At 40.1% G+C, this 16,972-nt stretch overlaps 3 protein-coding genes across 5 annotated transcripts; 2 read left to right on the top strand and 1 right to left on the bottom strand.

Moving 5' to 3' along the window:
• Nucleotides 1-2,832: 2,832 nt before the first annotated feature.
• On the top strand, nucleotides 2,833-8,665 carry LOC115686388 (uncharacterized WD repeat-containing protein C2A9.03-like). 3 transcript variants are annotated; one of them, XM_056307499.1, is made up of 10 exons: nucleotides 2,833-2,929; nucleotides 3,898-4,050; nucleotides 4,254-4,421; nucleotides 4,520-4,606; nucleotides 5,547-5,681; nucleotides 5,789-5,899; nucleotides 6,322-6,413; nucleotides 6,620-6,725; nucleotides 7,597-7,683; nucleotides 8,022-8,665. In XM_056307499.1, exons 2-10 carry the CDS (start codon nucleotides 3,913-3,915, stop codon nucleotides 8,286-8,288), a joined length of 1,191 nt encoding a protein of 396 aa, XP_056163474.1. In that variant the 5' UTR covers nucleotides 2,833-2,929; nucleotides 3,898-3,912; the 3' UTR covers nucleotides 8,289-8,665. The 3 variants fall into 3 exon arrangements, with proteins under 3 accessions (XP_056163474.1, XP_030467519.1, XP_056163473.1); XM_030611659.2 differs by having other exon boundaries at nucleotides 2,834-2,929; nucleotides 7,875-8,665; XM_056307498.1 differs by lacking the exon at nucleotides 2,833-2,929 and adding an exon at nucleotides 3,745-3,760 and having other exon boundaries at nucleotides 7,875-8,665.
• Nucleotides 8,666-10,800: 2,135 nt separating this feature from the next.
• LOC115686391 (ubiquitin-conjugating enzyme E2-17 kDa-like) lies at nucleotides 10,801-12,888 on the top strand. Its single transcript, XM_056307520.1, has 3 exons — nucleotides 10,801-10,969; nucleotides 11,456-11,680; nucleotides 12,458-12,888. The coding sequence occupies exons 2-3, from the start codon at nucleotides 11,465-11,467 to the stop codon at nucleotides 12,686-12,688; spliced, it is 447 nt and encodes a 148-aa protein (XP_056163495.1). The 5' UTR covers nucleotides 10,801-10,969; nucleotides 11,456-11,464; the 3' UTR covers nucleotides 12,689-12,888.
• A 390-nt stretch (nucleotides 12,889-13,278) lies between these two features.
• LOC115686389 (uncharacterized) lies at nucleotides 13,279-14,674 on the bottom strand. The gene has a single exon (XM_030611660.2). It carries the CDS (start codon nucleotides 14,672-14,674, stop codon nucleotides 13,505-13,507), a length of 1,170 nt encoding a protein of 389 aa, XP_030467520.1. The 3' UTR covers nucleotides 13,279-13,504.
• Nucleotides 14,675-16,972: the final 2,298 nt, after the last annotated feature.

Genomic DNA, 16,972 nt, shown 5'->3' on the forward strand with positions numbered 1-16,972 from the left:
TTTGTGTCATTTTCTCATTAAGTGTTTTTTCGTGCAATTTTTTTTTGCGCAAGTGGATCGGCCATTCAAATCGTCAGAGACAAATCCTTTAGGCATCTCGAGCAGTGTATATATAATCATTTGGTTGCGTGGCCACGGTGGACCGATTTTATTATATTAAGACAATTTAAGTACCGAATGCTAGCATTCGGCTCCCAACTGTGCCGTGTCGTTTCGGTTTTTTTTACCCCGCTCATGGATGTAGCCGCTGCTTACGTGGATACGGGAGATTTGGTGCGCGCGCGTTCCGATGTTGTACCCCGCTCGGCACTCGCCGCCCTCCTCCTCCTCTTGGGCTCCGCAAGCATGGAGTTCTCGACAGGGACGGGAGCGTCGAGCGGGGACGGTCGAGCGGGGCATTTTTGTAGCTCTCTTCTTCGAGAGTAGATCGATAGAGAAGGCAAAAAGCTAAGTGATATGGCCGGCCAAATTTCGACGGCTGTGAATTATGACGCGGGTTAATTGAGGGGTAAAAAAAGTCTCCAATTGAGCACATCTCATCTTGTTAAAAAAAAAAGAAAAAGAGAGAACATGACGTTTAACCAACTCTTTATTTTTTTTTCCATCAGCTTTTTGGAAGGTAGAGATAGAATGGGGTTGATGTTTCACCTCCCTCTCTCTTAAATTTGTGGTTTTTTTTTTTTCTTTGGTCGATCAAATTTGGGGTTGAAGTCAGAGAGATAATTGCACTTGCAGAAGAAAAGGAGAAATTGGGTAAAAAAAATGAAAAGTAGGTACGAGTCACGTGACATGTGGTATTCAAGCTTGTCACGAGAGACCCCATTTTCTAAACTACGGGAGCTTTGAAGGAGTAAAAATCCATTCAATTTTTCCTCTTTTTTGCAAAACTAGAGAAAGGGAAGATAACAAAATTGGCTCTCGAATTTTCGGCTCAATGTATAATGTCATTCCTGAATTTTTAATTTGCTCGATGCATCCCTAAACTATTGCCAAATGTTCTACGTAGTCATTCTATTTGTTCAAACGGCATATTAGACGTCATTTGATGAAGTGAATTAGTAGTATACACTGAGTCGGACTCTTAAAAATGACGAGTCAACATGTCCATAAGGACAAAAATTATGACTTTAACAAGTTCATCATTATTTGACGACGTGGATTATTACATCCTTATTTGAGATAAATATCTTACTCGAATAATTCACGTGCGACATTCCGTTCACCATTCAAAATTGACCTAATTGGAAGCCACAACAACCTAATTCCGCCAACTTACATTAACGGAAAGACGACATTGAACATTTCTCATGAAAACAGTAACAAGATTCGACATTCACTAATAGCTTAGGGACCACAAATAAATTGAAAGTTCAAGGGACGATATTGCGCATTAAATCAAATTTTATGGACCATCTGTGTCAAAGGGAAAATAGGAATTGGGCTCCGGATGCCCGAATCGTGCGAGAAGTGGACCAGAGCGGTATGATCGCCCAACCCAATCCAACTCGACCTGCGGGTCGCACCAAGCTTATCTAGAAAAAATCGAGGGCATAAATGTAAAAACAAAATACAAATCGGAGTTTGAGGAAGGGTAATGAGAAGGAGTCCTTGACCCACAGGTTCCGATTCGTGGTCATGTATGAATTGGAATCGGCGGTTCCGGGCCAGTTCTGGTTCCGGCCCGGTTCGGAACCGGCCGGTAAAAAAAAATAAAAAATTATGAAATAAAAAAATAATGAATTATCAAATTATGAAATAATGAATTATTCAATATAAAATGTAATCAAAATGTACATTGTAATCAAATTTTGGAAAAAAAAAAGAGTTTCTCCACTTATCTGCAGTTTTTTTTTTGGAACCGGAACCGGGCCCTTAGGCCACGGGCCGGTTCCGGTTCCGAATCATGGGCCCGGTCAACGGGCCGGTCCCGGGTTTGACCCGGGCCAGTTCCGGGCCGAAACCGGCCCGTGGCCATGTCTAAGTGGAGGACTTATTCAATCACATAATTTGGACTCATGGAATATGATGCCCTTGGGGCTTTCTATTTGATCATATCGAAAGGCCTAATATGCCAGACCTAACCTGGCTCGACTTAGCCCGAAGATCGTGCCAAGTTTATCTTGAAAAAATCAAGGGCACAAATGTAAAAGCAAAATGTGAATCCGAGTTTGAAGAAGGGGATGGAGAAGGATCGTCCTCGATCTGCAACAGATAAAGGAAGACTTATTCAATCATATAGTTTGGACTCGTAGAATATGGTGTTTGAGGCTTTTCTATTTGATTGTATCGAAAGGCCCAATATGCCGGACCCGACTAGACCCGCCCCGCCCCAAAGGTCGCACCAAGCCTATCCTGAAAAATCGGGGGCATAAATGTAAAAAACAAAATACGACTCGGAGGTCGAAAAAGGGGAATGGGAAGGAGTCCTCAACCCGCAACAAATAGAGGATGACTTACTCAAATTCATAGCTTGGGCTCCTCCTGGAACACGGCGCCATCGAGGCTTTCTATTCGATCGTATCGAAACGCCCAATACGCTGGACCCGACCGGACCTGGACCCGGCCCGAAGGTCGTGCCAAGCTTATCCCGAAAGGACCCGGGGCACAAATGCGAAAAAAAAAAAAAAAACCCCGCCTTCATCTTCTCTCCCCAAAAACGAGCAAGGAAAATAAAAATTATATATATATATATATATATGATAAAACGGAGCGCGATGGTGATGGGTTTGAGGGGGCGGGGGTGGTCCAATCGGCAATCATCGGGCAGAGATGCAGCGAAATCCTCCGGATCATTGAATTCCTTACCAAAGTAAAAACCAACAACCCCCCGAAATTTCTCGTAAAATTCCCCCCCAGGGAAATTGCCCACCGTCTCCGATTTCGGATTCGTTCGTCTCGCGCCCCCCCTCCCCTCCCTCCTCAATTTCGCGTAAGCGGCCGCAGAATTTTGTCCCGAATTTTTTCGTTCCGTCTGTTTTTTGTGGGGGGGGGTCGCTGTTTCTGGGTCGGGGAGATCTAGTTCAATTCGGATTCGATTTGGGGGGAATTGGGTTAGGGTTTTCGATTCGCGTCCCCGATGCGCTCCTCGTTCCCGCTCGCCGATTGGTTTCGCCCGGGATTTTTGGCCGCGGCGGTGCGCGGCTTAGGGTTTCTTTCTTGTTTTCTGTTGGTGGGTGGGGTTTCGTTTTTCAAATTTTTTTTTTTTTTAATGTTTTGGGGCGTGATTGGGTTAACTTGCCGGCGTATGTGCTGGGTAATTGATGGTCATGTGTAGAAATGGCCGTGGGTTTCGTCGTGTTGTGTTGATATTGATGTGTGCTGGTATGTAAATTTTGGGTTCCCCCCCCCCCCCCCCCAATTATTTGGCTTGTTAGTGTTTTTAAAGATTGGATTTTGTTGCTAGGTTGCTTGATTGAAATAGGAGTCTTTCCGGTACTCGGTTGATTAATTTCGTGGGAGATTGTTGATTATCGTCGGAAAGTATCTTCTGGTGCATTTGTTACCTATCGGAACCTTTGTTTTCGTCGTCCGATGTTTGGGCAATCTTGATGTTGTGTAGTGGGATAGGATGCTAAGAATTCCAGAGTTTGCAAATTGTTCGAGGATTATGCTAGCATCTCGACGAGCCTTCGAATGATAATGGTTATACCGAAATTGTAATCCCGCTTCCACGGATCAGCATTTTCGAGCTGTTTGACCACAAGAACTGGTGTATGACTAGCAAACTTGAGGGCTTGTACTCGGTGGTCGACATTTCGCTGTGAATTGAGTTACATATGTCTTGTGGTTTTCTTCTCTTTGCCATCCGTTTCTGGATGATGTCTGATTGATAATGTTCGATGCTGCTTAGACTATCTGGGTGCAGTCCAGCTGAAGCGATGTTGCTTTTGGTTTTAGGGTTGTTAGGGCTACATGTCTCAGCACCAAGAGTATCCGATGGAATACGCAGCAGATGATTACGATGTGGGAGAAGTAGAAGATGATATGTACTTCCATGAAAGAGTGATGGGCGATTCAGACACCGATGAGGATGATGAATATGATCAGCTGGTTCGCATTCTTAACTCTTAGTTTTGCTCCTCCTCCTCCTGCTCTCTGGATTTTTTTGTTTTTCTTTCTGCTTTTGTCTAGCTGCATGATGATTTCTCCTTGCAAAAGCTTGTGCTTATCAGTCGGGGCTATTTCTGGATCATTGTAACATCACCTATATCAATTGAGAACTGTAGTGAGACGGATTGTGTTGGCTATGGCAGGATAATAAGATTACCGATACCTCTGCTGCTGATGCTCGGAGAGGTAAAGATATCCAGGGGATTCCTTGGGAAAGACTGAGCGTCACTCGTGAAAAATACAGAAAAACTAGAATAGAGCAGTACAAGAACTATGAAAATGTACCACAATCCGGAGAAAGTTCAGAAAAGGTAAACATCTTTTAAGTTCTGCGGTACTGGGTAGTAATTCTTTAAAGGAGATCGGGCTGACTTACGTCATCCTATTCTATGTTTATTCTACTAAACAGGAATGCAAACCCACAAGAAAAGGTGGAAACTATTATGAATTTTGGCGAAACACAAGATCTGTGAAGTCGACAATCCTTCATTTTCAAGTATGTTTATACTTCTGTCTTGTGATTTTATCTTCTGGTTGTTAGGATTTTGAATTCTGCAAGTTGATTACTGTTGTTATCTCCCCAAGTTTCATGTAGTGGAATATCCTCTTTTCCTTTAGCAGGTGTGCTCTGGTCGACCAGGAATTTCTTTTGAAAACTTGTGAATGTACATACATTCTTGGATGAGAAATTGATTCTAGGTTTAATGTCATGACACCAAACTGATAGTGAGGGACATCTTATAGGAATGGGTAGACTGTAGAATTCATGCTTTCCCTGAGCTGTTAGCCGTTACTTTTTGGAGTCCTAACGTTGAATAGATAGAGTTATGTGCATCGGGTGCTTAAACTTTAATAGAGTTAGAGTGAGCTTGACAATGTTGCACGAAGTTCTTCACTGCATGCGACCATTTCTTCCTGTCATATCTCTGCATGTATAGTCCCTGAACATATGGATTTGCTTTGCACAATACTTATTAATTTCTTGTGCTGGTTTTTGACATCCGACATGATTTAGGACAACAGCTAGCTATTCATTAACAAACACATATCATTTTGTGTGCGAGTATGTGTATTGGCAAATGCATTTTGTGGTGAAATGTATTCATGCATGATTGAGTGAACATATTTTGGATTTTGAGATGAATGAGGACGCAACAGCATTAGGCTTTGTTTTTGTTTGTCGTTTGATCATGATGTTTTGCTCCTGTTTTATTTGGGGGAACCAACTTGAAACTTGAAGTTTACATAGCAAGTGGAACTTGTGTTTGCTTTAGGGTACACCTCCAATTTGGGGCTGTCATTGCCAATTGCTATTTGGGACGTGGCTGTCAAACTATTTCTTTTCTCTTTTCATTTCAGAAATTCCTGACACATGTCTTGTTTCCCTGAATTTTCGTTGTTAAAACCTTGATTTTAGCTATTTCCTGGAATTGCAGTTGAGAAACTTGGTTTGGTCCACAACAAAGCATGATGTTTTCCTTATGTCCCACTTCTCGATCATTCACTGGTCGTCATTGACTTGCAAGAAGACTGAAGTGCTTGATGTTTATGGACATGTAGCCCCTTGTGAGGTAAAGGAATATTATGTTGCATTATATGCAGAACATAGTGATTTATGCTCTTGGAAATTCTTATTTAATGAAAACGGTCTTGGGATTTTTATTGCTTTTCATTGTAGAAACACCCTGGAAGTCTCTTAGAGGGTTTTACACAGACTCAAGTCAGTACTCTTGCAGTACGGGATAAATTACTGATTGCTGGTGGTTTTCAGGGGGAGCTTATTTGTAAGGTAATATTTGGGCCAAAGCACCGATAAGGTCATCTCAATACTTGTGTTTCCTTTACAGTTGTCAATATTTAATTAGCAAAAGTTTATGAGCACATGCATTTAGGGCGATACTAAGTTTGCTTGTATAACCTGACACATACCACTGCAAACACGATGTTTTATTTCTTTGTTTGACTTATCTATATTCAGTGTACTCTTTTGTTTTCTTTTGTGTTGGTGTGCAGTTATAATTCTCATTCATGTTGAATTCTTGGCTGAGCAAATGTTTGTACAACCCCAGCTGGATTTATTCATACAAGTTCCTTATTTGCAGTTTGATTGTAGATTTAGGTTCTCATGACAGAATTGTTCTTTATTATTCTATTGCAAGTCCAACATCTTTTATTTTGGTGACTGCTGATGATCCTCTTCTCTGGGTGCAGCATTTAGATCGTCCTGGTGTTAGCTACTGTTGCAGAACAACTTATGATGACAATGCTATCACTAATGCAGTTGAGATTTACGATTCTCCCAGGTTGCCTTCCTGATGCATTCTGTTCTCATCTTGATATATGTTTACTAGATTATTTCCTTCGTGGATGTGTGTGTCAGGTGTGCACAAAGATATGCAAGTGTGTCTCTACACGCTATTCTTTTGAATTTATTTGAATTTACATAATGCATGGTTGAGGTGGATTCTTCATTTCAAGTCCTTAAATTTCCTTAATGCATTATTGTCAGTGGCGCTGTACATTTCATGGCATCAAATAATGACTGTGGAGTCAGAGACTTCGACATGGAGAAATTTATGCTTTCCAAACATTTTTCCTTTCCTTGGCCGGTGAATGTAAGTATTTCTCAGTGACTCCTCGCACAAAATACGATGTCTAAACCTTTATTGGACATAGACTAATTACTTCAGCTGGCTTGAAGTAAATATCTTGAATTCATCTCATGTTGCAATTGATTATATGCAATCATTATGCTTGCATTTGGAACTCATCTGTCTTCTGCTGCCTAGCCATTGTAGAGGGGCCCTTCAGTTTTTATCATCTCGTGTTGTTGTAAACTGTTGAGTTATCAGCAGGGATTGCCCTTATCATCAACCTTGAGCGATGGCATGGTAAAATTGTGGGAACGCTGATGATTTGCATTTTAGGAACTAGAAAAACCATGATTTCCTTGTGACCAAGCTGCCTAAGTATTTATTTAAAAAGGAACTTGGGGATATGGAACTTCTTGTAGTCTCTCTGTTATGCATCTAGACTCGGTGTTTATAGAAGGACAAGATGTTTGCCCCCCTTTTTTTTTCCAGCTTTTTCAACTTCTATAACAGGAGTAGAACATTTATTGAAGTGAAAAGAGTGCCTGCGAGGCCATGAATTAAACATCTAAAGATCCTGTGAATTCCATGTAGAAGTTTCTCATTGACCTGCTCAACTGTGCAAAACTTAGGATGGCTCATCAAGCAAGACTCTTTTGTGTTATAACTGAATTTTAATTTTTGTGCGGTAGATATACAAGTCAGGAAATAATGATGCATTAGTGTCTGTAGAAGACCATACATCATCCATGTAATATAGTGCTGGATTTTGGGTGAAAGTTGAAATTTGCTACTTGTTCTGTTGGCCAATGCTTCCTTTGTCCATCATTTTCTTTTCACTGAAGTCTACCTGCTAATGATTACTTGCTAATCTTTTGAGGTTTTCGTGTAACAGCATACTTCTCTGAGTCCTGATGGTAAGCTCCTGATCATTGTTGGTGACAACCCTGAGGGGATAGTGGTGGATTCTCAAAGAGGAAAGGTAGTTACTTTCTGTCCCTTCTCTTTCTATCCCTCCCTCTGCCCCCTTCCCTGAAAAAGTTAAATCTAAATGTAAACAAGAAACATGAGTACAATGCCTGTAAATCCTAATCATGCTCTATTGCTACTTGAGGATTTTGGATAAGATTTTCCCCAACGAGATGGTGTAACTTAAAGCTTTCGCAATTGTAGACCATTACGCCGCTACAAGGGCACTTGGATTTCTCGTTTGCGTCTGCATGGCATCCGGATGGTCACATATTTGCCACTGGAAACCAAGACAAGACTTGCCGTATTTGGGACATTCGCAACTTATCAAAGTCTGTTGCTGTACTCAAGGGCAACCTTGGAGCCATCCGATCCATTCGATTCACATCCGATGGGCGATTTATGGCCATGGCAGAGCCTGCTGATTTTGTCCATGTCTATGATGTGAAGAGTGGGTATGAGAAGGAGCAGGAGATCGATTTTTTTGGCGAGATCTCTGGTGTATCTTTCAGTCCCGACACTGAATCGCTATTCATTGGGGTGTGGGATCGCACTTATGGCAGTCTCCTTCAGTATAACCGTTGCAGGAATTATTCATATCTCGACTCCATGTTGTGAGGGGATGCCTGCACTGTTTCTTAACTATATACCTGCAATTATATAGAATTTCTTGCAACATGGCTGTAGTGGCTTCAGCGCATGGTGTACATGTAGATAGGTGATATATTTCTTGTTACAATGTAGGGTAAGAGGACAAATATGTTGTTACTTCGTGGTGTATCATTGTCTTCTTTCTTTAGGTCATAGAACACTGGCTCTTCATCGGAAGGTTGAGAGAGAGAAGAGAAAGAGAGAGAGAGCTTTATGGTGATGAGTGGTCTGTTGTTTGCAGAATAATGGAGATGTATTCAGTAAAGGTTGGTGGTGTTTGGGTGAAGATTGAGGCAAACTCTTCTCATTGCCAATAAGAACCCTATTCACTTTCTCTGTCGAAATTCGTGGATGTTTTTGACTCTTTTCACTTTCTCCGATATTTTATACTGCTCTCTTCTCATTAGCAATACTCTTATGGCTCATGAGGATATAAATAGAGTCAGACTATCATTTTGGCTCATCTAAGTTGGTATGGAACTCATGTGATCAACCCCATGTGATTGCAATGGTCTCTGAAGTAATGGATTTTGGGGAACTCATGTCAGCGTGACTCAGGATCAACAGTTTTGGTTATGTAGCTGCCATTTTGGGCATTGTCAGCCCCGATGGCTGATGTCGGCATTTTCGTTTCTGGCCTAAGTATATTTACATCGGAGGAAAATGGTTTAAACTTCAGCCAGAAAACCTGGGTTAGGATGACTTTCGCTTTCAACATGACTTTCGTTTGTTTTGATTTGAGTTGTGGCTTCTGGCTTCTGATTTTATTATTGAATGCTGTAGTCAACGGAATTATAAATTTTATACGCACAGGAATGTACTGATACTGCTTTAGGCTATAAGCAACACTGTTAATGTATGAGTTTGACATTTTGCATATACTTTTAAGTGAATAAGCCATAAGCTGACGAGGATAAAGTTATTTGTATGAACTCTTTTTTATATAGCGAGTTTATTAACAAGAATATGGACTGTGACGGAGGTGGCTTCAATAAATTCCAGAAGATTTGATTTGAGCCCTCAAGGCAACAATTATGGCCACAATAGTGTATCTCATTCATTCGTTTTCTTTAGCAGCGAAATGCACTGTAATTTGGGAATTCAAAAGATCTAATTTACAAGTATAAGGGCAAATGCCATAAAAAACCCTTAATTATGTCCATTGTGATACATTTGCTCGAAATTTGTTCCGTGACACCAAAAAACCCAGATTTGTATTTGTGTGACACATTTACACTCTGTCAAAATTTTGTCAATGAGAACCGTTAAAAATTTGCATATATGGACGTCAGAAAGCAAACTGTGTTGACATGACGTCACGTGGCTTAAGTGAAATAAAAATGACGTTGTTTTGGTTGAAAAATCACTTAACAGAACCTTGACGAAGAGTAAATGTGTCACATAAGTCCAAGTTTGGGTTTTTTTTATGTCATATGGAAAAGTTTTAGGTAAATGTGTTACAATGAATATAGTTTGAGGTTTTTGACGTTGCAAAAAAAAAACGAATTTATGGTAAATGGGTCACAATGAGCATAGTTTGGGATTTTTTGTGGCTTTTTTCCTAAGTATAATTGGGTGAAGACTATAACTACAAGTGTATAATTTCTAGGACAAACTCTAGAGCAGGAATCAGTTCACCATTTATTGCCAACTATGCATCGTGCAATACATTAGTCGAAAGACTCGTGCTTTGCAAAGATAAAGAAGACCCACTCTTTGAAATTTATTGTTTGATAATATAAGGACTATAAGACTTTAACCTTATTATATTAATTTAAGAGTTTATCTCAAACTATATATTGTTTATTTGCAAGTTGCTCTGTTTTAATTATTTAGTAATATCTATTTTCAATTTATGCTTTCTTATCAATAGCAATATGCTGGCTTGTAATGTGATTTTTTTGTCTATTTTGATCTGATAAGATCTTGCATGAAATTTTTATGTGTAACACAGAAAGTAATAATTAAATCTATAAGGTTTTCTATTTATAAAATTTTTGTAACATTGAATTTCTTAAGTTACAATTAGATGCATAATATGGCTTATAGATTAAAAAGAGAACTAAGAATTTAATCAACTTTTTTAACTACGACTTTGTTACTTTTGTGATCTTATCATCATAATTCAAAAAGCACAGTACAATGTATAAATTTCTTAAAAATCTAAAAATGTATATTTTCCTCTGTCATGTAATCAAGTATCTGTATGTACTATGTATACCTTTAGAGATAAGTGATATCTCTCGTTACTTATCGCACTGAACCTTTGAAAGCCAAAACTCCATCTTCTCAAAGCTTGAATGGCATGCAGCAGAATTTCACCATATATTGCCAGCTGCCCACTGTATAATAAGTTTAATAACGTTAAAGGCAACTGGCTGAGGAAGTTTCAAGTTTCTGGATGAAATTCCTTGAACATAGACAAGTTGCTCTCTACTTATCCGGTGGAAATAAGCAAAGATGCTTTTCGGATAAGACATTTTAATATTGACATGATGATGGTTAGTCAACGCAGATACTGCCTCCCTCCCTCCTCTGTGTCCACAAACCTCCATTGAATCTTTCATCATCCCACATCTCTCTTCATCGAAGTCAAGACTCAACTTCGCTTCTCCTTTCTTCTTCCTGGAATCTCTCTCTACTTCCTGGTATGTTTTGTTTCTAATACTCTCTCTCTCTCTCTCTCTCTCTCTCGTTAGTTTAGCTTGGCCTTCTATGCTTCAGATCCGATTCTTGCTAGTTGCCACCTTAAGCTTACATGGTGTGTGATAGAGTTGATATTTATCTGTTTGGGGTTGACTTGTTTCTTTTGTTTCTGGGTCAGACGGTAATTCCTCCCGTGTGTTGGCACTTTCAGTGCTCGGGGTCAGTTGGGTTTCGGATATTGTCTCAATAAAAAAACACCGGCCTTTAATTTGTGCGTGTTCAATTCTTGTAAAGTTTGGACCTTTTTTACTTCTTTTGCTTTCTACCTTTTCCCTGTTCTTCACTCAGGTGAATCATTATGTCATTTAGTTTCACTTGGGACTTGATAAGCATTTGAGCTCAACAACTCCTATGAAGTTCTTGAAATTTTATATATGCATATGTTCAAATCCTTTTTCAGTGCTAACGTCTTTTGGGTTTTGGAATAGAACGAATTGATGGCTAGCAAGAGAATTCAGAAGGAACTACAGGATTTGCAGAGAGACCCTCCAACCTCGTGTAGTGCTGGGCCGGCGGGAGAAGACCTCTTCCACTGGCAAGCAACCATCATGGGGCCCAACGATAGCCCGTATGCCGGTGGTGTATTCTTCATAATGATCCATTTCCCACCCGATTACCCATTTAAACCTCCCAAAGTCAACTTCCAAACCAAGGTTATTTCATGACCTCTTCTTGTATGTAGTGTTTGTTTTGTCTGCTATATTGTTGTCTTTCTGTAATGCTGGTTTTTGTTTTCACGTGCATCTTCTATTTAAATAGTTCGGTCGTGCTTATTTCTGAATTTGATTGCATGAATTGTAGAACCAAGTCATTGTCCCTGCAACTAGGTACTTTGTATGAGTGATTATAAAGGAGAACTGGAAATTGTACATTTATATGTTGGAAAACTGATAGGCTGTATCCTGCTGGTCAGAGAGCATCTCAGCCCTTAGCACAGTATTTCATGTCCTCATGCTTGCTTCTATTGCATAAATTGTTGTTGTTTTGTAGGAATTTCAGCTTAGACTTCCTGTATTAACAAGCTTAAAATTATTCGATTGATGTTTGTGCATGGTATAAAACAAATTATGCCTTCGTTAAGAAGGTGCACCTACATGCTCTCCCAAACTGTTATCAATCAGTGCAGATCCCGCTTGCTCGTACTTCTTATTCTAGTCACTGTCTTGATTACTTGTATAGGCTTTTTTACTCGAGAGATGGACACGTCAAAGTAGCATCTTTTTTGGGGCTTGGCTAGAGGGTCTTGATTTTTGTCCAAAGAAATGAGATGCAGGGCAATGATGTATATGTCAATGAAGCTATTCTTCTTGATTTTGAAGCAACTCTTATCATTTGTGAATAGGGGTGTCCTCTAAATTTGTTTTTGTTGGAGTTTCATCAGACTTAGCATCGTGACATTCTTGTGTCCCTATTTCTTCTGTCTACTGCAGGTTTATCACCCCAACATTAACTCCAATGGCAGCATATGTCTTGACATTCTCAAAGAACAATGGAGCCCAGCATTGACCATTTCAAAGGTCCTCCTTTCCATCTGCTCTCTTCTCACTGACCCCAACCCGGATGACCCTCTAGTCCCTGAAATTGCTCACATATACAAACACCAGAGAAGCCGATATGAGGAAACGGCCAGGGCATGGACACAGAAGTATGCCATGGGTTAAAGATCAGGTCCTGCCATGTTAAGATGCGTGTTGGAAACTGAACCTACGTGATGACTGAAAAACTTGCAGGCAATCAAAAAATGTTAATGAGCATGTTTTAGAATCTAGATTATGGTGAATGAAACCCAACGTAAGTGTCTGAAGTTTTCCTCTGTATTTGCAGAACTATATTTGCTTTGATTATTGTTGTTTTTGTGCTTGTCACTTTTTGGCTCTTCAGTACACTGGCGATCTACTTGAATGTTGGATTGGGTATTGGGGGTCTTGTTCCGAATATTGCCTTTCAAGAATCTTTTGATTCTCTAACATAGTGTCGTAGAACTCCTTTTTATGTTCTTGCGAAAATGATCTATGGTGTGATTATAGCCCTAGCAAACTGCTATCTCCGTGCGTAGTTGAGATAATCAGGTCCATGTCTGCTACTGAAGGACAAATATCATTTTCAGATTCTTCTAGTAGTACGAGTAACTTCCTTTAGTGACGAGGTAGTCATCATTGAAACATTCTTTCAGAAAATCATGATTTTAATTGCACGACTACCTGTACCTGTAAGTGTCCTCTTGGATCTTTTAATGAGATGGGAGTGGTGAAACGTTCATGTTCATGGACTATAGCTGCAGTTGGACGGAGAAACAGTGCTTTTGACCAGCAGCATGAGTGTGCTTACAGTCCTTTTTTCATTTTCAGATATATTTCTCACTTCATTGTATCTTACAATCCCAGGGCACTAATTTCTGAGAGACGAATCCTAAGTTCTCCTCAGACTGGACCATGCACTTTGCTCAATATCCGAACCCACACAAAAGATCATCCTACCTAGGTTGCAGCAACTTCATCTAGATTTTCCTTTGCACCTTCCCATTCCCATTTCTCTGCAATTTGTTTGAGAATAGTTTCTTCTTCTGCTTCTAGTTCTTGCATGTGCTCCTCAAAGGCGGTCACCAATTCCTTGGTGAAGATGTTGTCCTCGGTGGCCTCGCATAGATTCTTGGACTCCGGTAAAGAATAGGTGCCGAACTTAGGAGTTGTGTAGGCTCCAGGAGAGTAGACTTGCCCTCCGGCAGGAAGCCATTCCCTTAAGCTTGCAACTGCTGGGAATTCAATCATGGTCGGGATTGCAAGTGATTCAAGTCCTCTTGCAATGGCCTTTCTCTTGAATCGCCTGTTTACCATGCATCTTTCTTCTTGAGCAACATCATCTTTGGCAATTAACTCATTGCTTGTGCAGGGCTCCAGTGAACTTGGGATCAGTTCTTTGGTTTCTGATCCTGAAGCCAATAATGTGATCAAGTCATCTTTTACAGCTTCATCATTTACAAAAACATCATCTTTTTGTGGTGTTCTATCCACTGTCTTGATGTTGTACTTGTTCTGAGCGCTGTGCATTGAAGATTCAGGGTATGGTATTTTCTCTTGGTTCTCTGCGACATTATCATCATGAGAAGAGCTTGTTGACAAAATTCTAGCCAGCAATGCATCATATTCCTCAACCGTATGAAAGCTTCTTGACCGCCCTATGCCTTTGTACTCCCACTCGGATCCATCTCTACTTTTGCCATGGTTCTCAGCATTAGCTGAAGGCATTTCTTCTTCAAAAAATGAATGCCAACTTCGGGACCGTTTGGGAGGTTCAATACTATAGGATTCTGAATCTTCATGGATGAGCTGAGAATTTGCAGGCTTTGCGCGATTTCCTTCTGTTCCTTCTTCTGAAACTGCTGAGCAATCACAGTTTCTATCAATCTCGAAAGTAGCTTCGGTTGATCTGGGGCTTGCTTTTGACTCTGAATTGATACTTCCGCTCCGGAGCCGGTTGGCTACCGTGTTAGCAGTACAAACAAGCGCGAGGAATTGGTCGCTTCCCTTGTTAGAGCTGAACATATCTTCCAGCGCCAGTATGGATTTTCCCGTACTCTGCGAGCTCCGATTGAGCTCTTCTCTGTAGCTAATCGACCGCGATACTACTTTTGAGGAAATGCAGCCCATTCTGATTGAGGTAAGTATCTGCAGAAGTCAAGTTCTTGATGATTGTTATCAGTTCATAACATCTGCACAAAGGATAAGACCTTTGGTTTAATTCCTTGAAATGGGGGAAAAGTCTTGAACTTTTGAATTCGCATTAACCCATTATTTAATTAGCAAGTAGAAGTGCGCATTGCCTCGCCCTGGAATAATTGTTCTTTTCTTGTCACTTTCTTGTCTATTACATTTGTTTAAGTGCATGTCTTATGGACGCGTGCTTTCTAGCTAACAAGCAATTCAAGCAAAGTGGTTTCGGGAAAAGAAAAGGAAGGCAGCAAACAATTACTATAAAATTTCCAGAATGGAGTAAGTTAGATTCAAGAATTTGAACAGACAGCCTATTAAAAAATCATCTCCACCATTAGAGAAAGACAAACGCTCAGTAAGAACGTGCAGAAACCAATATGAAGTTCCAACTTTAGTTGTTTGGACATTGGAGTTGGTTTTGAATATGGAATAACATACGAAAACGAGGCGGCGAATGTTGTGATCTTGTCAGTCCAATGTCGCTAGTAGTTTTTTGGCAGCACATTGGAGGCCTATTGAATTTTCTGTATTCTTTATGCTTTTTGCCTGAACAAGTACATTTCTTTATTGCCGCTGATAGCGGTGGTTGCTCATTGCTCAATGACATTGGAATATGGGAAACAGGCCCCACTCCTTTTCCACTTTCTAAAGTTTCTAGACAAGCAAAAAGGAAGCTCATTTTCCAGGAAACAAGGACTAGACAGAACAGCTCATCTTCAAAATGAACTTCCAGGTCTCTTCTGTTCAGCAAGTATCTTTCAAGGAGAGAAACCTTTAAAAGGATTTTCTTTTTTCTCCAATAACAAAAGAACTTTTACTTTTCTTCATCAAAAAGAGAAAATTTGTTCACATCCAATTTTCTAGCTAAGTGAAAACTGAAAAGCGCGAAATCTTAGGGGTTCCAAGGACCTAGTATTCATGGTGCACTCGCAAGTTAAAACTTTGATGGTCAAGAGGTCATTGCCTCACCGGCATCAGATCACGCAATTGAACTTTGAAACTTAGAGCGGAAAGAAGAAGTAATTCTTGTCGAAGTTGTCAGACATTTATGTGCCAGAAAGAGAACAATCAGATCTTGCCTAATTTTTCACACGCATTAATGCAGAAGGTCTCAGGGAAGTTAGTTGTATTTGTTGATTTCTGACTAGTGAGTGATGCATGAATATGGGAATAGATTGTCTTGAGACCAATTCTTTTTGCCGGCAAAGAGAAAGCTAGATTCCTAGGAAACAAGAAGCAGATAACTTCTTCAAATGAAACATTCAGGTCCATTTTCTACAGTATGCTAAGTGTGTGTGTGTGTGAGAGAGAGAGAGAGAGAGAGAGAGAGATCTTCATGGAAGTCAATACGCTTGGTGGTGCATGGAAAGAAGGAACAAAAGCAAGATGGATGAATCTTTCAGATGAACGCACCACACAGCCGTTAGTCGAAGCGGAAAGTCTCCGGTTGCTGATGAGCCGGTCGTGGCCAACTTTGGATCGATCAGGGCTTCGGCTTTCAGTTCACAGCAGAGACGTGGACATGGAGGCATACAACCGAGCGAAAGGTGTCAGAGGGAGAACTTTTAGCAGAGCGATAGATCGAAAAGAAATCACGTAGTGTTGCAGCTGTGTGTGAAGGGTGGCAGAAAAGTCAAATGCAGGCCGTGGGAGATGAAAATTGACTCATTATATAACAGACAAGAAAGAATCAAAGTTCAAACTTTGAAATCTTCCAACCAAACACATATGTATTAAAATTAAGTGGGCCTGTAATTATTTTATGTTTATCACATTCACATATGGAAAGTCTATAAGCACTCAAGGCTGTGTGCCCATCAATGGCTGGCACGTTCACTCAGGCCCTTTATCCACATGAGGTCACTGCACTGGCTATGATGTCCATAGCTAGCTCTTTGGCTCAAAGACACCATAGAATAAGTTCAACTTTCTGATCTTCTGTGAATTGTTTTGATCTCTCTGAGCCAGGGCGTTTCTGTGGTACACTAAAGTGCAGACATCTCTATTTATGTTTTTTTTACAAAGGCTTTTATCTTAACATCATCAATCACTTTTACGAAACTTCGCCACAATTTAAGATGTTTTTGTACTTAATTACGACTACACATCGTTTAACTCTAAGATAAATTTTTATATTAACATTTGAAAATGTTTAAATTTTGACTTTATCCATTATTAATATTTGTAAATAAAATATAGGAGTGCCAGGATGGCATGTAAATAATCAATAAGGTT

This window comes from Syzygium oleosum, unplaced genomic scaffold, assembly GCF_021117445.2.
Source record: "Syzygium oleosum isolate NSW1041296 unplaced genomic scaffold, Sole_v2.1 Sole_v2.54, whole genome shotgun sequence".
Lineage (NCBI taxonomy): Eukaryota > Viridiplantae > Streptophyta > Magnoliopsida > Myrtales > Myrtaceae > Syzygium > Syzygium oleosum.

Coding starts and splice junctions, on each gene's coding strand:
- LOC115686391 (XM_056307520.1), top strand. CDS start 11,465: ATGGCTAGCAAGAGAATTCAGAAGGAACTACAGGATTTGCAGAGAGAC. Junction 11,681..12,457: donor AAGTCAACTTCCAAACCAAG/GTTATTTCATGA, acceptor TGTCTACTGCAG/GTTTATCACCCCAACATTAA.
- LOC115686389 (XM_030611660.2), bottom strand. CDS start 14,674: ATGGGCTGCATTTCCTCAAAAGTAGTATCGCGGTCGATTAGCTACAGA.
- LOC115686388 (XM_030611659.2), top strand. CDS start 3,913: ATGTCTCAGCACCAAGAGTATCCGATGGAATACGCAGCAGATGATTAC. Junction 5,682..5,788: donor GACATGTAGCCCCTTGTGAG/GTAAAGGAATAT, acceptor TTTTCATTGTAG/AAACACCCTGGAAGTCTCTT. Junction 6,414..6,619: donor GAGATTTACGATTCTCCCAG/GTTGCCTTCCTG, acceptor CATTATTGTCAG/TGGCGCTGTACATTTCATGG.